This window comes from Dasypus novemcinctus, chromosome 19 (genome assembly GCF_030445035.2).
Source record: "Dasypus novemcinctus isolate mDasNov1 chromosome 19, mDasNov1.1.hap2, whole genome shotgun sequence".
Taxonomy (NCBI): domain Eukaryota; kingdom Metazoa; phylum Chordata; class Mammalia; order Cingulata; family Dasypodidae; genus Dasypus; species Dasypus novemcinctus.
In genome coordinates this window covers 30,835,834-30,862,222 of record NC_080691.1, presented here as the reverse complement: position 1 = coordinate 30,862,222, position 26,389 = coordinate 30,835,834, and the positions used below count along the sequence as shown (strand labels likewise).

Here is a 26,389-nt window from a genome sequence, read left to right as displayed (position 1 = left end):
AATTCTGGTGGCCTCACCCAGTGATTCAGCAGAGCAAGAAACAGTTTCCAGCTGTGCGAGTGTCTGCACGCTCGAGCCCATCTCTCCTCAGGCCCTGGCCCACCGCAAGCTCCCTGCCTGCCCGCCCAGCCTCCAGCAGGGTGATATGTGGAAAAATGAGAGGTTTCCAATACATTCTCATTGGCTTTACTAAAAGTTAAATAAATGTACAGGTGCGCCCTTAGCTGGTTACAAGCTGCAGAGGGTGCTGGTTCTCCCCAGACCCCTTCCTTAATCCCAGCGTGGGGTTGGTCCCCTGAGGGCCAGGTTATCTGCCTCCGTCCCCAGGAGATGAGCACGTGTGCCCTGGGTCCCCAGCTGCTTTGTCCCTCCCAGTGGTGCTCGGGACTGCCTGGGTCTCCCCGTCCTGCAGCCAGCCAGGCTCCAGGCATCAGTCCCGTCCACACATGGCTCTTCTCACTGATTTCACATCTCCTCCCTCTGGGCACCTCAGCTCTGCCAGCTGCTCAGGCCTCGCCGCCTTTTTCAGCAGCTTCTGCCCTAAACAAGGGAAGGCTCTGCAGGGCCCCAGAGCTGCTGCCCAGGGACCTGCATGCGTCACCTGCCAAGAAGGTTCCCATGGGAGCAAGGTGGGCTTCCCAGCCCAGAGGTGGGCTTCCGGTCAAGGTAAGATGCCAGGCTGACATCAGAAGGTGTGATGCTCAGGGGCACGAGTGTTCAAAAAACTGGAGGCGAAGGGGGTCAGGGAAGTGGTGGCTCAGGACAAGGGAAGCTGGGAGAGTCCTGCAGACCTTCCCTCTTAGCTCTCGCTCCCCCGTGTCTTGAGCATCTGAGCCCCAGGCCTGGCCCAGAGAAGCTACTCAGGAAATGCCCATGTGAGTGAATGCCAGCAGTAGATACAAATGGGCGTGTGGATCAGTCGCTGGAAGGTGGGGGACAGGGCAGGGGTGGGGTGGCCTGGTGGTGTGGGTGACGGAAGGAGACCTCGTTGCATTCACCCCAAGGGCCTCGAGGAGCTCCACAGGTCACAGCCACACCAGCCTGTGTGCTGAGGAACGTGGCTGCCACAGTTCCCTTCTGGGCCCCAGGGTCTCCACAGGCCCAGGCGGGGGGAATAGGGCCAAAGCCTGCCCCATTCTGCTCCAAAGGACAAGATTTTACCCTGAGCAGTAGGGACAGGCCCTCGCATGCCCTGCCAGGAACAAGCTCTGCCCTCCCAGCTCTCCATCGTCCCCTCGTGTGTGCCTGGTGACTGAAGCAGCCTCAGGCTGGCAGAGCAGGGTGAGGACAAGGCGGTTTTCCAGGGAAGGGCAGCAGCCCTGCAGCAACCAAAGTTTGGCAGACTCAGGTGTCCCTAAGGCAGCCGCTGCCCTCGTCACCCCCCAGGCAGGCAGTGCAGGCTCCAGGGCCAAGCCCCTGGGAGGCGGTTGCCTTGGTTACTGGGAGGAAGAGGCCATCTGCGTGGAGATGAAGGTCTCGATGACGCTGTGGTTGGATGGCAGCAGGTGGCTGTGGCCATTGGTGGCATCAGAGCTCTGGTACAGCACCAGGCTGCTAGAGGACACTGCAGGGGCAAAGGAGGTTCCTGGTTGCCCCACCAAACCCACCCTCACCCCACCCACCCGCCTTTCCCCAGGGGTCCTTGGGAGGGGGGAGCCTGGACCCCCCTCCTGAATCTACAGCAGGTAACAGGAGCCCCAAAGTCAGTCTCTGCCCTGGGTAGCCTAGCCAAGCTCCGGGGCCACCCTGGGAGTGGCTGCCTCAGGGCATTTTAGTAGGAAAAACAGTGTCAGCCTTCTCATCTGTAAAATGGGGTGATAACACAGGCGGCTCACAGCCGTGGGGAGGGCTGTGGCTAAAGCACAGAGCCTCCGGGAACGTGGCGCGCCCTCAGGATGTCACTGCTGCCACCAGTGCTGGATGGAGGGAGCTGAGGCTCCCGGAGGGCAAGCACCTTAACTAAAGCCACACACGGAGTGGCCACACCAGCCCTCGGAGCCAGGCAGCCCGACTCCAAAGCGCCTACTCTTAACCCTGCACCATAGGGGGCCTCCTCGGGTGCCTACTGGGACCCGGTAATGGGAATGAGGGAAATGGGTGGGTCAGGTGGGACGTGGAGGGCTGGAGAGCCCACACCCCGCTGCTGCATCGTGGGTCCAGGAGTCCTTCCAATTTTCCAAGAGCAGCCGGAAACCCGGAGTTTTAAATACTGGCCCCTCATTCAAAGAATATTAAACATTGAGCCAAACGCAACACATCCGGGTCACTTCTGGCCGGCACCAGCCGTCTTAACTCAGCATCACCCTCTCCTGCCTCTCATTTAACTTTCCTCGGCCAAGTCCAATGAGTTGTCCCCGTCAGAGAGGCCCCCTTGTTCCTGCGGTCCTCGCCTCCCTTGGCACCAAGAGCGCCCCCCAGTGCCTGGCGCACCCCCTCCTCTCACCGCCCCCCTACCCCCCCCTCCCGAGGCGGGGGGAGGGCGGCTCACCCGTGGGGCTGGCGCTGAGCCGGTGGGCAGGCTGCAGGTGCTGGATGCCCGCAGGGTCCTGGCTGGGGATGGGGATGGTGGTGGCCTGAGACGCCGGCGTGTGAAGCCCGGACTCGCTGGAGGCCTCAGTGTCTGAGGCGAAGACCTGGGGCAACAGAGCAGCGCCCTGAGCCCCCAGGGGCGGGGGGCGGCGCCCAGGGGCGGGGCCAGGGCAGGGCCTTACCTGCTTGGTGGGCGTGAGGCTGGCCAGGGCGCTCAGGTTGGTGTCGGTGATGAGCATGGTCTGGGGGAGCAGGCCCGTGTGGGTGTACTGGGCCACCTCAGGCTTGTGGCTGTAGAGGGCTGGCCGGAGGCGAGACGGAGGGAGCGTGATGCAGACACGGCTCCCTGGGCCGGCCCCGATCCCTCCCGGGAGGCTTCCAGGCCGGGTGCTGGGGCGGGGGCTCTGCCGGGGAAACGGCCCGGCAGAATTGCGAGGGAAGGCCGGTTGGGGATCCAAAGCTGATTTACAAAAGTGGGGGCACCGCCTGGGAAAGCTGGGCCCTCAGAAGGAAAGGCAGGTGGCCCCTGAGAAGGGCGCGAGCCCGGCAGAGGGCAGCCACCTCTCCAGCTCCAGGCCAGCCCTCCAAAGTGCGCCCACTTCCGCTCCTCTCCCACCCTAGCACGCAGATGCTGCCGGAGAGCACACGTAAGCGACACGTGCGCACACTGACTTGGATGAAAGCCTCATCACACACGTGCACACAGAAGGACCCACACTTTCAGCGTGAACACAGGGAGACAGTTACAGGTCCACGGTTCCTTCCCCCAAATCCCCAAATCCAATTCTGATTTTTCCAAAGCTGGCAGCAGAGCTCACTCGGTGGCAAAACCTGACCTGACATGAGGTTATGTGAGTGGCCGTTGAGCCTACTGCCTGGAACTCACACCTCAGGCTGCAGAAAGAGCAGTGATTTGACGACAGTGTGGCCCCAAGCCCTGCTGGGTGTGTTATGTAATACAGAGTGTACTTGCCATTTTACCTTTCTAAAATCTAAAAGATAACGAATTCTGCCTGCTGGGAGTGTTAATGTCATATAGGGTACACTCGCCATATTACCATTCTAAAATCTAAAATCATGAGTGAATCCTGAAATATGTATGGTTCCCGGGGTTTCAGAGAAGGGACCGTGACCTAAGGTGCCACACACGGGTGTGCACACACAAACATGCATCGAAATACACACGTGCAGCTGATCGGAGTCACCCTCTGAAACGTAGCCTGGGCCCCAGGTGCTCTCCGAGCACCCACAGACACCCTCGATCACGGGAGCACTCATTTGTCCCAGGCACACGCAGACACCCTGGCACCCGCGTTGCTGCCCAGGACGGGGTGGGGGGGTGAGGGGCGCTCACCGTGGGGGCTCTGCAGCTGGGCCATGGTGGCCATGAAGGGGCTCTGGGCCACGTGGCTCTGCACGGGGGGCATGAGTGGCTGCTGGTAGGACGGGTGCAGCGGCTGGGAGAACTGCACCGGCTGCAGGGTGGCCAGGCTGCTGCCCATGCTGTTGATGACGGGCACGCTCTGGGCCTGCGTGGAGGCCAGACCTGGGGCAGAGGGACAGGAGTCAGCCGGGCCCCCACCGCCCCCACTGCCTCCCCGGCGCAGGGACCTTGGGGGCGCCGGCCCTTCCTCCATGGGGTGGGGGAGGGGAGCGGTCAGGAACCGGCCCAGCTCAAACCAACTTGCCACCAACTTATGGGCTGGCTCTGGCAAGTCACTCCCTCTCTCCGCACCTCTAGCTCCTTATCAGGCACTGACTGGCTCAGAGGTTGTCAAACCAGGTTCCCTGGAGCCCTGGGGTTCCACCGACGGGCAAGGGTCCTCGGCTGAGCTAGCAGCCCTCTCTCAGCAGCGCCCTGCTTAAGTGTCGCGTGTCCGCCTAACGGTTCCCACAAATACAGACTTTCTGGGCTACAAAAACCAGAACCCCCCTTTGCTGCTCCATTTTCCCGTAGACGTTTGCCTGTTCGGGTCCTGTATCATTTATGTATTATGTTCGTGGCCTGCCTCCCCACTCGGGCCGCCTCTCCCTGAGGGCTGAGGTTGAGGTCCCTTTTGTTTCCCTTTTGCCCCCGGGCGCATCACTGAGGCAGCACAGGGCCGGGCGCAGAGTAGGCGCTCACTCAACCCACGGTAGGCGCTAGCCAAGGAGGCCCAGGGGCTCGCCCCGCTCCGTCAGCCCCCGCGGCGCCCCGCCCGGCCCGCCGGCTCACCGATGACCAGGGTGGAGGCCCCCGTGTTGGTGAACGTGGGGCCCAGGGAGGCGGGCTCGCCGGGCCCGATGGCCATGACCCCGGGCAGCGAGGCCATGATGAGGTTCTGGGGCGGCTGGTTGAGGCCTGGGGAGGTCTGCTCCAGGCTGTGCAGCGCTGTCAGGGTGCTGACGGGGGGCAGGGAGCCCCCGGAGGCTGAGACCTTCAAGGGGAGGCCAAGCAGAGTCAGGTGGGGCCCCCACACTGCCTCCCTGGGGATCCCTCCAGGATCTCCCTGCCCAGGGAGGGGGCGGGTTCCCCACAGCCAGGGGACACTCACCAGCTTGGCCTCCGTGCTCAGCAGGCTGTGGCTGGGCTCCAGGCCCGTGGGGGACACTTGGTGCAGGGGTGCAGACACTGTCACCAAGGGACCGCCACTGCTTGCGGGCACCTCTGCCTCCTCACTCGTTGCAGGCTGTCCGTAGCGCACACCTGGAATGGGGTTCATTGTCGAGCCTCAGCACCCCACTTCTGTGTCCCCATCCACCTCCGTGGCCCTCGTCTCTCCAAACCACTTCCATCTGCATAGGCCCGTTGCCCCTTCTTTCTTTATGCAGTCAGCAAACTTTGTCTGACCATCCACCAGGTGCCAGAGCCTGTGCTGGCTGCTGCCACCTCCCTGAAGGCAAGCACTGCATTCATTAGCTCCAGGCCCCCACGGCCAAGTGCTACCATAACACGCAGTAGGTGCGCAACAAAGACAACTGGACTCAACTGAACTGAAGCTGCTGAAGTCAAACTGAAGTGAACCGAGTTGAAGAGAAACACCTGAAATTAGTTGAATTGAACTGAATCTAGCTGATTTGAACCCGAAATGAATTGAGCTAGATTGAGTTCAATTGTGCTGAATGGAATCAAAGCAAAGCAAAAGGAAGAGACTCAGACTGGATTTAATTGAACTGAGCGCTACAAAATTTAAATTAACTGAATTTAATTGAATTACATTTAGTTAAGCTGAATCAGTTGAATGGTAATTGGGTTGCATTAAACTACCCAATTTAAACGAACTAAACTGGATGATGTTGAGTTGAACAGTATTAAATGGCATTTAACTGAAATTGAGTTGAACGGACATGAATTGGATTGATTTTATCTGAAACGAATGGATTGAACTGAAGTAACCCAAGGACAGAATTGAATGGATTGGATTGGATTGGAGGGAGTGGATGGATTGGAATGATGTGGAGTAGATGAGTGGGGTGGATAGAGTGAAGCGGAAAAAACGCTAAGAGGTTCGGATGGCCACTGGGGCAGACCTCCCCACCTCCCCAGCCTCCCCCCACATGCCCTGTACCCCTACCCCCAGCCCTCTGCCCTCCCCCAGTATGCCCTGTACCCCTACCCCCAGCCCTTGCCCTCCCCCCACATGCCCTGTACCCCTACCCCCAGCCCTCTGCCCTCCCCCCACATGCCCTGTACCCCTACCCCCAGCCCTCTGCCCTCACAGCACTCACCGTGGACCTTACTGGGAGAGAGGGCAGGTGGGGGCAGGCCTGGGGAGCTGTGGGCGGACAGGGCGGGCCCCGGGCCTGGCCCCGGCGGGGGCCCACTGTACGTGTCCATGGCCAGCTTGTGCCGAAAGGCTTCTTCCTTGCGCCGGTTGGCAAACCAGTTGTAGACGCGCACCTCTGTGACCAGGTTGGAGCCCAGCCCTTGCGCCTGAGATGGTGACACCCCCCTCTGGATGCACTCTGCCCTGCAGAAACGGCCACCCGTGAGTCTCCCAGGTCACGCTCAGAGGAGCCCTCTTTTGGGGGTCAGGTAGAGTTCTGAAAAGTCAGGCTCTACCTGAGTGTTTGAGGCTGGCAGATCTGGATTCCAATCCCAGTTCTGCTGTGTGACCTTGAGAAAATGACTTTGCCTGTCTGAGCTCGGTCTCATCATTCATAAAGGGAACAAAGTAGCCATAGGGTGGGGGGGGGGGATGAAATGAGATGAGCAGCCACCCAAGGGGTTGTTTGGGTGGGTTGGATGGTAAACCCTAGGCATGGAGCTAGGTCCAAGACACAGAGTAGGAGTTGAGTACTTTCAACTCTGAGCCAGGCTAAGCCAACAACAGGAACTCTCAGGGACTAGGGAGCGTCCCTTGCTGCCCAGAGCCACTCTCCCCTTCCCCAGCCTTGCCCCAGCCCAGACCACATGAGCACCACTAACTCGCCCACCATACTACCTATTGCACTCTTCCACCAACGTCTCTCGCTCCTCCTTGCTGGGGTTCTTCTGCCTCTCATAGGCCTGGAACAGGATCTGCTGGGATGCCGGACCCCACTTGAATCTGTTCCTCCGCCCCTTCTTGGTTGGCAGCTCGTCACCTGTAGGCTCTTCAATCAGCCCACCTTGCCCTGCATGGGTGAACTCTGTAGGCACAGAGAGCCATGAGCAAGGCCTTGGCCACTCCTACCTTCCCATGTCAGTTCCCCTGACCACAAGGCCCCTGGGTCTTTCCCATCCCCAGGGTGCTGAGCCAGAGTTGCTTACAGCTAGAACTGAGATATCATCTAATCCAATGAGGACAAACACAGCACATGTGCAATTACTCTCTTAACCTGTGTCCAGGGCAGACATCGCTAATCAATCCCTGCCCACTTTTCCTACTGAGCCAAGATTTAATCTCATGGGAAGTGGATGTGGCTCAAGTGATTGAGCTCCTGCCTACCACACGGGAGGGCCCTGGTTCAGTTCCCAGTGCCTCCTAAAGAAGACAGCAAGCTGGCATGACAGGCATGGCAAGCTGACGCAACAAGAGACACACACACCAAAAAAAACACGATGAGAGACACAACAAAGCAGGGAACAGAGGGGCTCAAGCAATTAGGTGCCTCCCTCCCATAGTGGAGGTCCCGGGTTCAGTTCCGGGTGCCTCCTAAAGAAACAAGGAAGGCGAACAGACACAGCAAGCACAAACAGTGAGGGGGTGGGGAGAAACAAATTAACTAAATACATCTCAAAAAAAAAAAAGATTTAATCTCACAATCCTTAATGCAAGGTCCATATAAGCATTACAGACTTGGAAATCAGGCTTAAAATGCAAATGTTAGCCAGGAGTGAAGAGACTCAGACAGCTCTGGTCAGCTAACACGTCTGCTTTCTGTAATGCCAGGCACGTCTACAAATCTCATCCTCAGGACAGCCCTAAGAGGTAGACACTATTTTTATCCCCATTACATGCTACAGGAAGGCTAAACAACTTGCTAAGCACCACACTCCTCACAAGCGCCAGAACCAGGATTTGAACCAAGGCAGTCCAGCTCCAGAGCCACTCTGCCATGCTGCCTCTCATAACTCGGGCAGCTTTGTTAAGTTGCTGCTTCTCCGGTAGGGACCCCATCATCCAGACAAGTGTCTATTCATTCTCTGAGAAGTCACCCTTGGCAGGCACCTGCTGTTGCCTGCAAAGTATCGTTGCCTCCTTCTTCAGGAAACATCATCCTGATCCTGCTTGGCGTAAGGCTGAGTGAAAGAAGCCACTGTAGTGTATGATTCAATGTACATAAACTTCAAAAAACAGCTATAATTAGCTGATGGCGATAGAATTCAGAATAGCGGTTACTCTTGCTAGGGAAAAAAGGGCTTGTGGGGAGCTAGTAAATTCTATTTTTTTTCCTAATCTGGTTGGTAGTTACAATGGTATGTTCGCTTTGTGAAATTTTTTGAGCTGTACACTTAGGATTTGTGCACCTTTTATGTTAGACTTCATTTAAAAGTTGACATTATTTTAAACAATGAAAGAGTCATTCAGCTGGAAGTAGCTGAAAAGAGATACTCTTTCCCCTCTGAAGGTGCTAAACTGGTAGGATGCAGCCAGAGCTTTGCCTAAGTGAGGAGAACCTGAAAATAATCCAGCGTATAAAAGAGCCAAAAGATGCTGAGCTGACGACACTGTGAGAGCCCCTGGATCTAGCCATGCCTGAAGCTGCGGTGACCTTGTCATGTCTATGAGCCGACAGTCCCTATTTTACTTAAGTCAGTTTGATTAGGGGGTCTGTCCCTTGCCAACAAAAGAAGAGTCCAAATACTCCAGTCATATTTTTTTTTTAAGATTTATTTTTACCGCCCCCCCCCCCCCCCCGCAGTTCAGTCATTCTTAAATGCTCCACATCTCAAATCCTCTAGGCTGAAATCCTTGGTTACATTTCTAACAGTTCTCTCAATAATGTAAATGCATTTCATTTAATACTGGAAAATTCTTTCCAATAATGCTTTTGGGAGAAGACACTCAGATCCCCTCAGAAACGAACACTTATTCTAACAGATTTTAAAAGAAATCCTGGGGGGAAACGGACTTGGCCCGGTGGTTAGGGCGTCCGTCTACCACATGGGAGGTCCGCGGTTCAAACCCCGGGCCTCCTTGACCCGTGTGGAGCTGGCCATGCGCAGCGCTGATGCGCGCAAGGAGTGCCACGCCACGCAGGGGTGTCCCCCGCGTAGGGGAGCCCCACGCGCAAGGAGTGCGCCCGTGAGGAAAGCCGCCCAGTGCGAAAGAAAGAGCAGCCTGCCCAGGAATGGCGCTGCCCACACTTTCCGAGCCGCTGACGACAACAGAAGCGGACAAAGAAACAAGACGCAGCAAATAGACACAGAAAACAGACAACCGGGGGAGGGGGGGAATTAAATAAATAAATAAATCTTTAAAAAAAAAAAAAAAAAAGAATGTGCTTGGCAGCAGTACGTTGTGATAGCGAAAGCTCAGAAAAACCCTTAAAAGTCCTTCAGGCGGGGTGGGGGGCAGTTAAACAGATAATAACACCTTCAAATAACTGAACTGTGAATAGCCAGCAGCCATTTTTTTTTAATGAAATCAATCTCTTGGAGGTGATATGAAAAGGTGTCCAAGGCTTAGTGCTAAGAGAACAGCAAGGTGCCATACAGCGGTGGGCTGTGCTCCCATTTACCAGTAAAAGAGTGGGGAGGCGGGGAGAGTATGCATAAAAATATCTCCAGAAGGATACACAAGACTGGGAATGCCAGCGGCTGCCTTAAGGGAAGGGCACCTAATTTTATTATAAACCTTTATCGTTACTCTAAATCTTTTTTTTTCCAAGTGTGTATCGCATTTTTTTAAACCTAGATAATGAATAAAAGAAATGTCAGGTAATTACACATAGACAGGTGGAGGCTCCGAAGTGTGAACATGTACTCGGATTCCGGGGCAGCGTGGAGGGACCGGGTGAGGGCGCTCAGCCCTTCCTTGAATGCTAGCATGCACAGTCTTCCAGGGTTTGAGCGGAGGATCCCCGGAGCATGTCCCTCACCTCTGAGCCTTTATGTGGGCTGTTCCCTCTACATGGAACACTCTTCCCTGCTCTTCTGTGGGTCAAAATCCGACTCACCCTCTAAGACCTAGTTGAAAGGGCATGCCGCAGTGTGGACCTGCCTCCCTGCGGAATGGCAGATGACTCTCTCGCTGCAGCCTGCCCAGCGTTTTGAAACACTGGCGGTCACTCCCTGCAGGGGGTCTGGCACAGCGAATGCCGGGTGAGCCCCAGCTATCATCGCTGTTTTGTTATCACGTTCCGTAATGCCTGTGTCACTCCACCACAATCACCTTGTCTCCTGCTCCCCCTCTAGACAGGGAGCTCTCGGATAAACGCAGTTCACCCAACCCTACTACCCAGAGAGCCTCGCACGGAATAGATCATAAATGCCACCCACGGGCCTCCTCTCCGTCTCCCTGTCTGTGTAATGGGGGCGGTGAAGCGTGCGGCCCCCACCCAAAGGCTGCGGCGCATCCCCGGGCCCCGCCGGGGAGGACGCGGCCACGGTGATTACTTACGCTGGGCCACCTCTCGCTGCTTGCGGACGTACCAGGTGTACAGGGCAGCTCGCTTCTGCGTCTTCATGGGGGTGCCCTTGTTGAGGTGCTGGGACAGGTGGGACTGGTTGAGGCCGGTGGTGTCCACCACCTCCCGCTGCGGGATGTTGTGCTGCTGCAGGTAGGACTTCACCATCTTCGCCACGCGCCACGGGTCCTCCCTGGGGCAGGGAAGGGAGGGCTTGGAATTCTCTTTTTTTTCTCTGCCTCTTCTTCTGGGTCAATACATACCCCCTTTCTATCTCTCGCCCGCTCCTGAGCTTATATTACAAATGTGTGTAGATAAATACAGCTCAGTACAACAAAGCCCAGACTAGCAGAACTGGGATTTGAACCCTGCACCCTCACCCCCTTGATTCAGCAATTCTGCTTCTGGGTTTTGAGACTTCTGTGACAAATAGCATGTGTAGAAGGCGATTCATTGCCATGTTATTTACCCTAGTAAAAGATTAGAAACAGGGAGCAGATGTGGCTCAAGCAGTTGGGTGCCCACCTCCCTCATAGAAGGTCCTGGGTTTGGTTCCCAGTGCCTCCTAAAGAAAATGAGCTGATACAACGAGCTGACAAATGTGCAGACACAGCAAGCAGACAACAAGCAGACAGACAAGGGAGCCATTTCGGGGGCAGAGGGGGGAAGTTGGAAGCAACCTAAACTTCCAGGGAAAGGACACTGATGAACTAAATTGTGGTGCACCCATTTAATGCAACCACAAATTATAGAAATGTTCTTTAATGTATTATAACAAAATGTTCCACATTAATGCAAGGTGTTAATAATAGGGCCATCTACAGGAACTTTGTATCTTGTGCATGATTTTTCTATCAACCTACAACTCCTCTATATAAACAAAGGGAACAGCCCCTAAGACAGAATGGTTTGTCTGGTTCATCTGCTGGGCTGCTATCTGTGTAAAATAAAAAGTGGGGCAAAGAATATTTGTACATATTTCCTTGAATATGTGAGAACTATGCAAGCATCTGGCAACACTGGTTTCCTCCAGAGGGAATGGAGATGAGAGTATCTTCTCTATTTCTCTTCAGTACATTTAAATTATGTAACATATAATATTTTATTTATCATATGTAATCATATATAGTGGTTTATATAACTATTATATAAAATATCAGGGAAGCGGATGGGACTCAAGCCGTTGGGTGCCCGCCTACCACATGGGAGGTCCCAGGTTTGGTTCCCAGTGCCTCCTAAAGAAGATGAGTAAGACAGCAAGCTGACATGATGGGCTGGTGTGATGGGCTGGCACAAGATGACACAATAAAATAATGCAATAAGGAGACACAATGAGGAAACACAATGAGAGACATATCAAGAGGGGAGCAGATGTGGCTCAAGTGATTGGGCACCTCTCTCCCACGTGTGAGGTCCCAGGTACCGTTTCTGGTGCCTCCTAAAAAGAAGACGACACAGATACAGAGAGCACACAAGGAGCACACAACAAAGAGAGAGTAGACAGCGAGCACCAACAATGGGGGGGGGCGATAAGTAAATAAATCTTTTTAAATATGTATCAATAATTTCAAAATAAAAATAATAAAAAGTAGTTTCATATTTAAAACTGAATTGTGTAAAACAAAAAGCAAATAAACCACCCAGGGCTCTGAAGCCTGTGCACACACGCCTTCTCTCCTAGCCCATCTCTCCTTCCTTAAAGAAGCAGCCCTTGCCCTGACATCTGGGCAACGTTCTCCTCAGATGTCAGGGCACGGGGCTGTTTTAGACTCAGTCCGCTGACTTCCTCCTTTTTTATCAGTGGATCCCAGACAGGCAGGGAGGAAAGGGAAGACGGTTACATTTAACTCAGTCATCAGTGGGTACAGCAAAGTCCCAGTCATGTAAAAAGGTCTGCCACGAGAAGCTATGTTGCTTCTTTTTCCCCTCCCCCTGCTCCACCACCCTGCTCTTTTTTTTTCCTGTCTGTCATTCATTGTGTGACCTTCTGCATCTATTTGTCTTTTTGTCTTCTCTTCTCATTTTTCTCCTCTAAGATCCACCAGGATTCGATCCTGGGGACCTCTGACATGGAAAGAGGTTCCCTGTCACTTGCGCCACCTCAGTTCCTGGTTTCTGCTGTACCTCACCTTGACTCTCCCCTTCATCTCTCTTTTGGTGTGTTATCATCTTCCTGCATGACTCACTTGCGCGGGCACTGGCTGACGGCATGGGCACTCGGCTTGCTGCTCAGACACTTGGCTTGCCATCGCGGGCACGCTTTTTTTCCCCCACCAGGAGGCTCCAGAGATAGAACCTGGGCCTCCCATGTGGTAGGCGGAAGCTCTATCACTTGAGCCACATCCGCTTCCTGAGAAGGAATGTTTCTTGAGTAACTCGAGTGTTTGTTAGAAGCCTGGCACTGTGCTAACAGCTGGTCGTTTAAATCTTACACTAAGCCAAGGAAGTAGGTACTGCTCTCCTGCCCATTTCACACATGAGAAAAGTGAGGCTCGAAAAGGTGAAGTCACTTGTGCAGAGGACTCTATTTCACACTGCCCCCGATCCCCTAGCCCTCTTCCCGGCCCCTCTCTCCCCCTGCTTTCAGGGGCCCCTGGGATCCTCTCCTCCCTCCCGCCCCAACCACAGGTGCCAGTCAGAGCTGGGAAGCAAAGGTGGCAGCACAAAGTCCAGCCGCGTGCCTGGAGGCAAACACGTTTATCAGATCTCCGGGACTGAGCCACCTGCCCGCCTCCCCGCCCCGACTCCAGCCGTCGCCCTCCTCCACTCTCCCCTCTGCACCCCAGCTGCCTCCCCTCTCCTTGGAGGGCACAGGCTCAGGCTTCCTCTTGCCGGGGTCTCTCCTGGGCTCAGCTGAAGGGATGATCACCCACTGCTGTCCGTCTGACTCCACGGCCTCGCGGTGTGTCTGTGTGTCTTTGACTCCCTCTCTCACCTTCCTTTCCCTTTCTGTCTCTCTTCTGTTTGACTGCCCACCCCCCCTCAGCCCTCCCCCTAGGTCCCATTTAAGCTGAACTTGATAAAGCTAAGGCCAGCCACCTTTCCAAGTAAGTAAGCAGCACCTGCAGACAGAGGACAGGTATTTGGATGTGCAAATGGGACCCAGAAACATTCAAGAGCATGAATGTGAACTTTCAGTTTTTAAACAATCCCTAGTAGAGTTGGACAACAAATCCACAGAACAAAAAGTGAATTTAAAATGCCAGTCAGAAGACAGAGGGCCAAGAGAACCTGCCTTCCCCTTTTTTTCTAGAACCCACTGAATCAAAATATATGTCTTTCTTTGTCTTTCTCCTCTTCCTGTGACTCTCTCTCTCTGACTCCTACCATCTTGGTCTCTCTCTCTCTCCCCACCTCCCCATCTTTCTCCTTCCATCTCAGTCTCTCTCTTTCTCTCTCTCTTAGTTTCTGTCTGTCTGTCTCTCTCTCTCTCATCTTTCTCCCATCCTTCTCCCTTCCCGTCATCCCTGCTCTCCCACTCACTCCCCAAGACCTGGCTTTTATCAGGACATCTTCCCCAACTCTCCCCACTCACAACAAAGATGCCAAATTCCAGGCATTTCCTGCTTTGATTCCAAGGGGGCTGGGAGTCAACCCAGCCTGGGTTCAAATCCCACCACTGCCACTGATCACCTGTGTGAACTTGCATGACCCACATCCCTTCTGAAGCATGCGATCAACCCACGTCTACCTCAGATCCATGCCTTATTTAAATAATAGGTGGGACAATAGTGTTCTCATCATCATCATCATCATCGAGGATGTGGTCCAGGGGCCCCTGCCCCCACAACAGAGGGAAGAGGGCCAAGGAGCGGTGAAGGTCTGCCCACATCTCCCTCCTCTCGCCTCCCTCCCACCTCTTCTGAGGTCAACCAGATGTCCAAGCCTTTGGACCTTTTCCTCTCTGGCCCCTGGGAGTCCAGTGCATCTAAGGTCATGGAACTGGAGGCCCAGCCCGTAGGGCCACTCACCCCAAGGGGGAAATCAGTGTGGGGCCCTACAGGCCTGGATTTGAATCCCTACTCTGCCACTTACTACCCGTGTGACCTTGAGAAAGTTGCTTAACTTCCTGTGCCTCAGTTTCCTCACCTGTGTTATGGTGCTAATAATATTTCCTATTTCAGAGGGTTCTCAAGAGGAGGAAATGAGTTAATGCACCATGGGGAAATGAGCCGATGGTGCTATGAATGGGGCAAAGCTGAACAGGGCAAATGCCTGGGGAAAGAGAAAAAGGAGGGGAACCTGCCAAGGAAAGGCATGGAACCTCAAGGGCCCTGGGAAGAGTATGCGGTAGGAGGTCCTGCGTCCAAGCCCTGGCTTGACCACTTTGTAAGGGATACTTGGCAAGGCACTTTGCCTCTCTGAGCCTAAGTTGCTCACCTGTAAAATAGGGCCACTAGTAATAGCTGCCTTTAGTTGTACTTACTATATGTCTACTCTACAGAGTCGTGCTACTTAATCCCGTGGGTAAGTGTCGTCTCCACCTTAAGGAGGAAACTGAGGCTCAGAAAGGTGCAATCACCAGCCCACACTAGAAAGGGGCAGCGCTGGGATTTGAACCCAGGTCTAGTGGCTTCAGTCAGGGATATCAGAGCCTCTGGCCCACCATGGCTACTGGCTTCCTGGGTCTCGGCCCTACTATGAGCCCTGGCACTGTCCAATAGAGAGGAACAGAGAGTTTGATGGTTGGGGTTTGAGATGCTCAGGGACAGGGAGGACCTAGGAGGACACCCGGGGAGGAGCTCTGGGTCTAGATCCCTCTCTTGGGCTGGACCCTGGCCAACGGGCAGCAGATGTCCCCAGGACCTCAGAGAGTTCAGTCCCCCATTCATTCACACTGTTTGTCGGCCACTGCCCTCGGCGTAGGGCGTCTGAGTGGTGAACAAGGCAACGCAGGCCCTCTGCTGTGTTCACAGCAGGAAATAGAAAACAGACGCACAAGGTAATCACAGGTGTGAGATACGACATGCAGTAGGAGAAGGAAAAAGAGGGTAGTGGAAGACAGTGAAGGGCAGGGCCCACATTTGGATGGGGCGATCAAGGGGGGACCTCCCTGGCAAGGTGTTTGAGCTGAAGAAGAAGGAATCAGTCATGGTAAGATCTGGAAAAAGAGCTCCAGGCTGAAAGGACGGCACGTGCCAAGGCCCTGAGGTGGGAAGCAGCTTGGTGTGTTGAGGGACAGCAATCTCCGTGTACCTGGAGCAAAGTGAGTGAGGGAGAGAGAGGTGTTAAGAGGCCAGGGAGGTTGGCAGGAGGAGCAAGGCAAGGCGTTTGGCTTTTATTTGTTGTCCAAGTAGGGAAACTGAGGCAGAAGGTGAGAAGGAGTCTTGCGCAAGGTCACACAGTGAACGAAGAGTGGAGAATGAAGGTAAGTGCACAGGTTCGTGCTGTGTCTTCAGAAACAGGGCACCCCAAAGGCGGCCTGGCACGCAGCACCCGCCCCTGCCTTGTCCCCTCGAGAGAAACAGCTTCCACTGAAAGTCCCGCCGCTGCGCCATCTTGTCCAGCCTCGACCTCCCCCACCACCTTGGCCTCTATGGGGGTCCCCCACCTCTCCCTCTGGCTCCTTCTCCTGGCCGGAGGCTAGAAGGCCCCACTTTTTTCCCTCAGGGCGTTTTCAGCTCCCTTTTGTTACCTGAACAATAAGTAACCCAGGTAGTTAGTTATAAACTCCGCAGGAACAAGGAGCTGGTTGATAATTTATAGCAACATCTCAAATTTAAATGGTAAGTAAATAGCATGCTGTTAGCATTAAAGAAAACCCAATGGGCAGGCGGGAAAGCACTCCAGCCTCCTCTCAGCCTGGGGCGCCTCACTCTGCCTCAACCCCTTCTGCCAGCTGGGCCCCTCGCTCCCGCAGGCCTCTTGGCTTTTGCTCTGCTCTAGCTCCCCGGGCCGCTCTCTCCATCTCCCCCGACGTCCCCTCTCTCCCTCAGCTTCCTGGAAATGCCCCAGGTCCCCGCTGGTCCCCAGGGAGCACTTTGACCTCTGTTCCTTCCTCAAGAGCCGTGGATCTGGCCTTCCCCCCACCGTCCCACCAAAGGGGCTGCCGATCGAGAGGCCCCACCCAGCCAGGTAAGAAGGGCCCTTGGCACCCGCTGCCCCCCACTCCCACCCCAGAGCCCCCAGGCCCGCCCGGGGCCCTGGGCAGGCCCGGCCCTGCCCCACCCCACCCAGCTCGCCCTCGCGCTGGGTCCTGCAGTGCCTGGTGCTCGCTCCTCCCTGCCGCCCGGCCGCCCTTTGCCCTCCTCTTCCTGCCAAGTCCGGGGCCCCTGATTGTTCTCCTGACCCCAGCCGGGGCCCTCATGCGTCTTGGCAGACCCCGAGAGCTACGTGAGGTCGCTGGGGAGGCCAGGATCCACCACCCTCCCCCACCCCAAGCTAGGATCAGGACCTTGGACAGAAAAGACACCCGGCCCTGCTGAGACGCTTTGGGGCTGGCGCTCTGGGCTCCCTGGCCACCCCCTGGCCTGCCCCTGGCCCCCCAGGATCCAAAGCACCAGATAGTCTGGGTTTGGAGTCCCAACCGGGTGTCCTTAATCAAGCTACTCCCCCCTAAGCCTCAGTTTCCCCAGCTGTGAAGCAGAGTTACCAATAGCTTCCTTAAGGGGTTAATCTCAACGTTTTAACCGAAATGATAAATGGGAAACCTCAGCTCAGGGCCCGGGCCAGTGGTCACCTTCAGCAAACAGGTGGCTGTTAGGAGGCAGGCCGTGAGGAGAGGTCCCTGCGGGTCCCCAGGCCACCCTTCCTCCACCCCCACGCCCCCATCCCCACCCCCTCCCGTGGGGGAGGTTGGTCCACTCCGGCCTCCGCAGGCCACCGTGCCTCCAAGTTAATGATCACAGGCCTTATCAGGGCCTTTTGCCGTTTATAAATTTATAAAACAAAAGAGAAATAATAAAGCCCCTGGGTAATTAGTAACCAGGTCAGCTCTGCTGAGGAGAGGGGAGGCATTGAGCACAGGACCCACCCAGTTCTCCAGGAGATGGGGAGCCAGCCGCCAGATGGGGGTACAGACGGGGAGGCCGCTAATGGCGCCTGCTGGCAGGGCAGGGGGCCTGCGGCCGAGCGGGAAGGGGAGCAGCTCCTGACCCGGGGTTCCAGCTCCCTCAGGTAAGAAAGACTGGGGCTTGAATCCCGAGATGACCAGGGAACGCCCCAAAACTCCAGCCTCAGCCTTCCCCAGCCAGGCTCGGAGGAGCTGGCAGGGAGGGGGGGGAATTGAAATGGCCGTGGCCGTGGTGGCTAGAAATGTCTACCAGCCTCTGCTTCTCTGGGCGTCTGAGCTGTGGGCTCTGCTGCTTTTCCCCCTTCCTGCGGCAGGTCCCCACTTGCCGGGCCCAGGGCCTGGGTTCAAGGGCATGCAGGGCTCTGCAGAGGGGCTGCTCAGAGGCTGGGGGCTCCGGCCCCTGGGGCAGGACCCCTCCCAGCTCTGATGGGCCCTGTCCCCCTTCCCAATAAAGGCCACGACTCATGGGGATGCTGAACCCCGAAGAGGGGCCGGGGGGGGGCAGGTCCCTCTGGGAGCGGGGCGCAGGGGAGGGGTCCTTACTGCAGCAGGGTCTCCACCACGGCTTTCTGGTGGGCCGCCTCCTCGGGGCTGAGGTTCTCCAGCTCCTTGAGGATGGGCGGCATGAAGTCCTCCCCGTCGTCGTCCGTCTCGTCCTCGGAGCCCCGCGTCTCCCCCAGCCCATTGGGCAGCTCGGCCAGCTCGGCTCGGCCCCCGCCGCACGACTCGCCCTTGTCCGGGGGGCCGTCGCCGCCGGCCAGCAGGTAGGGCGCCGGCTCCCCCAGCGCCTGGATCAGCGCCTCTTTGCTCAGGCCCGACTCCAGCAGGGCCGCCAGGAGCTCCGTCTGCAGCTGGCTCAGTTTAGACACCATGGCTGGCGCCACCGGCCCCGGGGCCACGCGGCCGCGGCCCCACGCGCGCGCGCCGCCTCCCCCGCCGCGGGCACCGGCCACCCGCCGGCCGAGGGGCGCAGGCCCGGCTTCCTGCGCCCCCAAACCCCGCTGGCCAAGGCCTGTGGGCGCCCCCAACCCCCAACCCTGGCCCCAGCGGCCGGTGAATCAGGGCCCCTGCCCGCTCTGTTTACATTGGAGCTGGGGAAATTCTCCAAGGTTCATATTTATCCGTGTGCTTAGGGAAGGCACTGAACTTTGGACTTCAGCCCTGCCGCGCGCGCAGGCTGCGGGCCTCATGGCAGCTCGGAGGCGCGGGGCGCCTGGGCCTTCCTGGGAGAGGGCAGGGAGGAGGGCGGGGGAGGGGGGGGGAGGGCGCCGGGGCAGCCGGGGAGGCCGGTGGGGGTGGGGGGAGCCGCGCTGGGCCCCACCCCAAGGACCTCCTAGGGGGTCGGAGTGAGCCAGGAGGGCAGAAAACCAGGTTCCGTTTGGGGATACCAGCAGCCCCCAAGGGCAGGGCTGAGTCACTTCCATTTTGGGGACCCTCCCCCAAGCGCAACACCAGGCCTCCCGTGGGAAAAGCCTGTGGCCTTGAGCTACTGCAGTCAAGGGCCTTTGCTGGGTCTGTGACGTGGCGTATTGCTTCGTTGTGCCTGCCTGATACAGCGAGAAGCTATAGGGGTCATCCCCTTTATCGAGAGAAGGAGACTGAGGTTCAGAGAGGGTGAGCAACTTGCCCAAGGTCACACGGCCCTCAAGAGACAAGGCTCACAGGGCCAGGAATAGGGTGAGGCAACTGAGGCAGTCCTCTCAGCCACACCAAAAACCTCAGGGGAGCAGGTGTAGCTCCTTGGTTGAGTGCCTGCTTCCCAAGTACGAGGTACTGGGTCCAACTCCCAATACCTCCTTAAAAAACAAACCAAAAAAACCAACTCAGTAATCAAGGTAAATATCTTAATGCAATGTCTTAGAAACTCACAATTACCGTAACCCTCAAGAGAATTAACAACCTGTCCACACAAAAACTGGTATATGAATGTTCGTAGCAGAATTATTCATAATAGGTGGAAAAAACTCAAATGTCCATTAAGTGATGAATGGGCAAATAAAAAGGAACGAAGCACCAATCCCTGCTACTACATGGATGGACCTGGAAACATGCTGTTAAGTGAAAGAAGCCAGTCACAAAGGCTACATGTTACATGATTCCATTTACATGAAACGTCTAGAAAAGGGGAATCTATAAAGACAGAAAGTAGAATAGTGGTTGGCAGGGGCTGGCGGCAGGGGGAGAAGGGGGCTGCTGCTAATGGGCATGGGGTTCCTTTTTATTTTTTTAAAGATTTATTTATTTATTTAATTCCCCCTTCCCCGGGTTGTCTGTTCTATGTGTCTATTTGCTGAGTCTTGTTTCTTTTGTCCATTTCTGTTGTCGTCAGCGGCACGGGAAGTGTGGGCGGCGCCATTCCTGGGCAGGCTGCACTTTCTATCACGCTGGGCGGCTTTCCTCACGGGGCACACTCCTTGGCCTGGGGCTCCCCTACGCGGGGGACACCCCTGCGTGGCGTGGCACTCCTTGCGCGCATCAGCACTGTGCATGGCCAGCTCCACACGGGTCAAGGAGGCCCGGGGTTTGAACCGCGGACCTCCCATGTGGTAGGCGGACGCCCTAACCACTGGGCCAAGTCCGTTTCCCTGGGGTTCCTTTTAGGATGATGACAATGTTCTCAAGTTGATTGCAGTGATGGTTGTGCCACTCTCAAGATGCTAAACACCACGGGGCTGTGTGCTTCCCAAGGATGAGTTTTATGGTGGTGAATTGTACACCAGCACACGAATGCAAAAAAAAAAATCCACGATGAACAAAACGTGCACATTTTAAACAAAGCCGGGTTCCGACCCTGCACTTGCACGACCTGCCTCGCTCACCTCACCCTGATGCCAACCCTGGGTAAGGGCTCGTCCTTCCCACACCCCTCACACCCCTTCCGCCTTGACAGCATTCCTGGAGTAGGCAGCGTGGAGCAGAGGGGCTGTCCCCGGGCTGGGGCATTTCCAGGCAGCCCATGAGCATCTTGCAGGCGTCTGCGGAGTCAGGGCCACGCTTGGCAAAGGAAGATGAGAGAAGGAGCCGTTGGCCCGGGCGTCCTCCCCGAGGGCCAGGGCGGCCCAGCGCACAGGGCGCCGGCTCACGACGGTCCTCCAGCGCCCTGCCCTCAAGGCCGCTCAGATCCACCTTCTCCGTCTGGGCCCCCAACACAGTGGCGCTGCAGCCCCTTTCCCTGCTTTCCTTCTTCGTCTTTGCATAGCTCTCATGATCTCCGAGTATCTCGACAACTGGTGTGGCTAATGAACACTTGGCAATATGGCTAATGTCACTTAAGATAATATTCTGGTGATATTGCGTTAAATTTTTAGAAATTAAATTTAAAAATAAGAAAAAAAAAGTACAAGGTTTAATTTAAAATATTTTAAAAATTAAAAAAAATATTTTCACCTAAGTTTTTGTTTTACTTTTTTTTTTAATGGTGCCGCTGGAAAATGTTAAATGGCTTATGTAGTTCACATTATATTTCTATCGGACAGCACTGCTCTCTCATTTACGTATGTATTATTTTATTGCTTATGGCCCATGTCCCTGGGCTGACATGGCAGCCCAATGAGGGCAGGGCTTTTGTCTGTCTTGTTCACTGCTGAATCCCCAATCCCCATAGTGCATGGTAGATGCTCAATAAAAATGTGTTGAATGAATGAGTGAGTAGCTCAAGCTCATTATTATGCACTGACGATATATACCTAAACTCTGTGCTAACTTTTAGTAATGTATTTGATCCTCAGAACAACTCTATGAAGTACATACTGTTATTATTCCCAGTCTGCAGGGAAGGAAACAGAGGCTCCGAGGAAATAAATGGCTCACTCCCAGTCTCGCAACACCAGGGTTTAAGCCTGGGCAGTGTGACCGTGCAGTGTGATCAGTGGCAAGGGTGCTTTGGGGCCGGGTAGCTTGCTGCTGGGGACAGAATTCTCAAGCCCAGGAATTCTGGCCTGGTCTGAAGGACAGACATGAAACTGTGTGTTGTCCCTTCCTGATTCTCCTGCTTCATGATTCTCCTGTTTACTACCCCCTGCCAGGAGGCAGCTTGCCACCTGCAGTTGATCTTTGTCCCTCAGGGACTATTCATCTAGAACAGGGAACAGGAGGGAAGGAGCAAGGGGGGGTGGGATGGATGCTTTGCACAACCTTTTTTTTTTTTTAGGAGGTACTGGGGATTGAACCCAGGACCTCGTACATGGGAAGCAGGTGCTCAACTACTTGAGCTACATCCACTCCCCCTTTGTACAACTTTTTTAAAAAAGATTTATTTTATTTATTTCTCCTCCTCCTCGTTGTTTGTGTTCGCTGTCTGCTCTCTGTGTTCGTTCATTGCGTACTCGTCTTCTTTTTTTTTTCAGGAGGCACTGGAAACCAAACCCAGGACCTCCCACGTGGTAGGTGGTGCTCACCTGCCTGAGCCACATCTGCTTCCCCCCTTTGCACGACTTTTGAGCTCACAAAATGCTGGACACCAGGCAGCGGGACTGGTGACTCTAGCACTGAAAGCGAGTTTGGTTGGAGAGGGCTCCCTGGGGCCTTTCAGCTCCCAACACACACAGAGGCCTTTGTCCTGGGTCCACTGAGCTGGGGTTCTCCCGGTGAATGAAACCTGACCCTGCTTCTCAGCAGATCCTGAGACCCTACCAGCAGAAAGGTCTGGTTCCAGCCCCCTAGGGCATAACTTCGGGTTGACAATCACACAGGACCAGGTTTAAATTTCACATGGACACCCACCACACACCCCCTCACCCCCGCTCAATTAGTCTCTACTGACTCTACCCTAAAATAAAGATATGGATCTCATAGGATTGCTAGAAGACAAATTTTGTAAAAAGCATAATAAAGAGATCCCAGACTTGCTTGGTTCGAGAGGCCCTTAGCGTCTCAGTAGCTTTTTCACAATATCCCTAACCCCTCTCTACCCCACTAAGAAAATTAAGTTATGTTTAGTATATGGTTAGCTCAAAACAATAAGTATTCATGGTTGAACAATTGTGTAGTCACCTGAGAAAAATAATGCACATAAATAGAAAAAAAAAATAATTGTTTCAGTTTATTTTTAAATAACCTAAGAACACACTAATGGGATACGCGTGCATTGCTTTTCAAACCTTGGAATCACATTGGACCCAAACAGCCTCCTTTCCTGCTCTGCGCTGATTTTTGCAAGATACTTGCCTTTTAAACACAGCAATTGCCATAAACACCGCTTCACAAAGCTATGGCATCTTTGGCAGGAATGTGGCTCCATCTAACAACGAAATCGTGATCTACCTTGAGCTGGTAGTTTGCAAGATGTCCAACAGATGTCGCTGCGTTTCCTTCAAAAAATCCTCTAACATATTCTGCGGTGCCTTGAGCCATTTCAGCATTCGGCTTGAGGACGGTAGGTCGTGGATCTAACGGTGACTCCTTGAACATAAGAGGTATTCAATAAATGGTAGCTGTGAGCTTTATAACTATCCTCTTCTCCTGGGCGAGTAGCTGTCTGCAAGACTGAAGATTTTGAGGTCCAGGCAGGGCACAAGACTTCTCCTTGACCTTGAGAGCCAGAATAAGAGGGGTACCCCTTCAGCCAGTCGCAGACTCTCCAGGCATTCAGCTGTACTGCCCCCATCCTGGCTGTTGCTCTCAATCCAGACAATGCTACAGGACCCTCCTAAACTCCTACTTGGATAATTCTCCCTTCTGTCCCCATTTCCACCCCTTACCCTTTAATGAGCAATTTTTAAAATACACTTGGGAAGCGGATGTGACTCAAGACGTTGGGCACCCGCCTACCACACGAGAGGTCCTGGATTTGATTCCTGGTGCCTCCTAAAAAGAAGACGAGCAGACAGTGAGTGCAAACAACAATGGGGGGAGGGGGGTTGAAACAAATTAAAAAAATAAATTTTTAAACATACACTTCAATTTTTAGAGCAATTTTAGGTTTACAGAAAAAATTGTGCAGAAACTACAGAGCACCCATAGAGCCCCCTCTCCCCTGCCCACACAGTTTCTCCTATTGTTGACATCTTGCATTAGTGTGGTACATTTGTTCCAACTGATGAACCAGTATTGATCTATTATAAGCAAAGTCTTCAGTTTATATTAGGATTCACTCTATGTTGTACAGCTCTGTGGGTTTTGACAAATTAAAACCACCATTACGGTATCATACAGAATACTTTTATGCATGATCTAATCCCAGCCCTCAACAAACTCATGAGGTAGGTACTTTTATCCCCATTTACAGGGGATTTTATCCCCACTTAGCATGAGGAAACTGAGGCTCAGAAAGGGAAAAGCCGGGTGGGAAGGGGCAAGAGCAGGGAAGTATGTCTGTTTTATTGTCATCCTCTTCATTGGCAGCAGAGGGCGCTCCACTTCCACACAGCAAAAGTTTCTAACCTTGCGTTATCCTAAGAATTCCCCTAGTCACAGGGTAAAAAAATTCAGATTCCAAGGCCCCACCCCTATTGCTCCTGAATCGGACTCTCCAAAGGAAATGCCAAATAATCTCTTTTTGCTTTTTTTAACAAGACCCTCAGGCAATTCTTATGATCAAATGAGTTTTTGAAGCTTGGATCCCTCAGGACATTTATAAGCATAGGCGAATAACCTGGTTGCAACAAGCAAAAGCCTAGAGAGACATACTATGATACCACAAGGACGCCAATCAAAATGAGCAAATAAAGAAATTAGGTGGGACTTCACACTTTCAGTCTCAGGATTAGCTGAAGTCACTGCCCACAGAGCAAATCGTTGCAAGCTGCACCAGGTACTAGCTGGGTGACCTTGTACACGTCCTGTAACCACTCAGAGCCTCAGTTTCCCCATCTTGAAGTGGGGATAATGTGGGGCCTAACTCCCACGTGGTTGTTGTGAGTTTTTGTTTTGTTTTACGACTACTTCCTTAATACACAAGAAACACACAAGACACAATCAAGCTCTCAGTCTCAGAGTTGAGAGTTTAGGGGGACTCAAAGAAAACAAGCTTTTCCTCAGTCTCCCAAGGAAAGAAAGGTAAGAAGGCACGAAGCATCACTAGGTCAGGGGGACCTGGGGCCGAGGCCAAGCAGCACCCAGTTCTCTGCTAAGGGAAAGAGCTGATTCTCCTTGCCGAGATCCTGGCCCTGCTCCCACACTCGTCCTCTGGGTTTCAGAAGTCATCCAGTTGCCAGGGTGGCCTCTTCACTAACGTTTTCACTGAGGGGAGAAGGCGGCTCACTTGTCGTGATGTCAGGGTTCCTGCAGGACAGAGAGGGGTCTGTCCCCAGGACCTTGCCGCACTGTTTGTCTATATGCTTGGAACCTGAGGATGGGTCAGGGCCTTGCCTGAGCCCCGCTGGCCTCAGGGGTTTCTGTGGGCTGTCCTCCTTCCTCCCGGGAAAACATCTGTTTGGAGGGCAGCTCGGTCCAGTTCAGAGGTGGCATCTGGTCTTCAAAGGGTAACTGGGTGCCCAGAGACAAGTCCGACACAGGAGACAAAATACAGGCGACAACGTGGATGAGCCTTGAAGACATCATGTTGAGCGAAACAAGCCAGACACAAAAGAACAGATGTGAAATTTCACATTTATGAATTACCTAGGGAATAACCAAATGCATAGAAACAGAAATAGATTATAGGTTACCAGGGGCCAGTGGGGAGGGAGGGAGTTGTTGCTTAATGGGTACAGACTTGCTGTTTGGGATGATAAAAAAGTTTTGGGAAAAAAAAAGTAATGGTAATGGATGGTGGTGAGGGTGGCACAATAACTGCGAATGCAATTAATACCACTGAACTGTACACATGAAAGTGATTAAAATGGGAAATTTTGTGTTGTATATATGTTGCCATGATTATTTTTTTAATTTTTCAAATAGAAATTGAGTATATGGCAACCAGGTATGTGTATAGATAGCAAGCAGGTATTTGAATGTTTTCATCCTGCTAAAAATAGCTCATGCTTTTTTGGTTTGTTTTTAAAAGATATTTATTTATTTATTTATTTATTTCTCTCCCCTTCCCCTCTTCCCCGGTTGTCTGTTCTCTGTGTCTATTTGCTGCATCTTCTTTGTCTGCTTCTGTTGTTGTCAGCAGCACGGGAATCTGTGTTTCTTTTTGTTGCGACATCTTGTTGTGTCAGCTCTCCGTGTGTCCGGCACCATTCCTGGGCAGGCTGCACTTTCTTTCGTGCTGGGCGGCTCTCCTTACGGGGCGCACTTCTTGCACGTGGGGCTCCCGTACGCGGGGGACACCCCTGCGTGGCAGAACACTCCTTGTGAGCATCAGCACTGCACGTGGGCCAGCTCCACACGGGTCAAGGAGGCCCGGGGTTTGAACCTTGGACCTCCCATGTGGTAGACGGACGCCCTAACCACTGGGCCAAGTCCACCACCAGCTCATGCTTTTTAGCACCTACTATGCAGCCTGGTGCTAAGTGCTTTATATTTATTCACTTCTTAGTGCCTACAACAACCTATGAGGTAGGTTCAATTATTACCCCCATTTCACGGATGAGGAAACTGAGGCAGAGAGGTTAAGCAATTTGCCCAAGTTCTCACAGCTGGGAAATGATAGAGCTGGGATTTGAAACCAGGAACCCTGACTTCAAGCCCTACGAGGAAACAGTCTCACGGGAATGAACCTCCAACGTCTTGTCGGGAATTGTGGAAGTTGCCACTTGGCTTCCTTTGGAAAAGGCAGACCACCCACCCAGTTGAGTGGGTCCAAAAAGTAGCTGAAGGGCCAAATGCAGCCTGCCAGCCCGGCGGGATTCCATGGAGTTTTCATGGATTGCCTTCCACATACCTGAAGTATGGGACCAGGAAGTGCCATGCCTTGGTCTTGCTAAGTCA

The 26,389-nt window shown here is 53.9% G+C and overlaps 1 protein-coding gene and 1 long non-coding RNA gene across 3 annotated transcripts; one reads left to right on the top strand and one right to left on the bottom strand.

Moving 5' to 3' along the window:
• Positions 1-170: 170 nt before the first annotated feature.
• HNF1A (HNF1 homeobox A) lies at positions 171-18,690 on the bottom strand. 2 transcript variants are annotated; one of them, XM_004464637.5, is made up of 10 exons: positions 18,119-18,480; positions 10,557-10,756; positions 6,954-7,140; positions 6,238-6,479; positions 5,064-5,215; positions 4,745-4,946; positions 3,884-4,075; positions 2,712-2,830; positions 2,489-2,633; positions 171-1,564 (listed from the first exon to the last, which is right to left on the bottom strand). In XM_004464637.5, the coding sequence occupies exons 1-10, from the start codon at positions 18,445-18,447 to the stop codon at positions 1,437-1,439; spliced, it is 1,896 nt and encodes a 631-aa protein (XP_004464694.2). In that variant the 5' UTR covers positions 18,448-18,480; the 3' UTR covers positions 171-1,436. The 2 variants fall into 2 exon arrangements, with proteins under 2 accessions (XP_004464694.2, XP_004464693.2); XM_004464636.5 differs by having other exon boundaries at positions 2,489-2,830; positions 18,119-18,690.
• On the top strand, positions 16,323-21,219 carry LOC111765624 (uncharacterized). Its single transcript, XR_002797920.3, has 2 exons — positions 16,323-16,638; positions 20,177-21,219. It is a non-coding gene; the product is annotated as an uncharacterized lncRNA (long non-coding RNA).
• The last annotated feature ends 5,170 nt before the right edge of the window (positions 21,220-26,389 follow it).

Coding starts and splice junctions, on each gene's coding strand:
- HNF1A (XM_004464636.5), bottom strand. CDS start 18,447: ATGGTGTCTAAACTGAGCCAGCTGCAGACGGAGCTCCTGGCGGCCCTG. Junction 7,141..10,556: donor GCAGCGAGAGGTGGCCCAGC/GTAAGTAATCAC, acceptor CTGTGCCTACAG/AGTTCACCCATGCAGGGCAA. Junction 4,076..4,744: donor GGCCTCCACCCTGGTCATCG/GTGAGCCGGCGG, acceptor CCTCTGCCCCAG/GTCTGGCCTCCACGCAGGCC.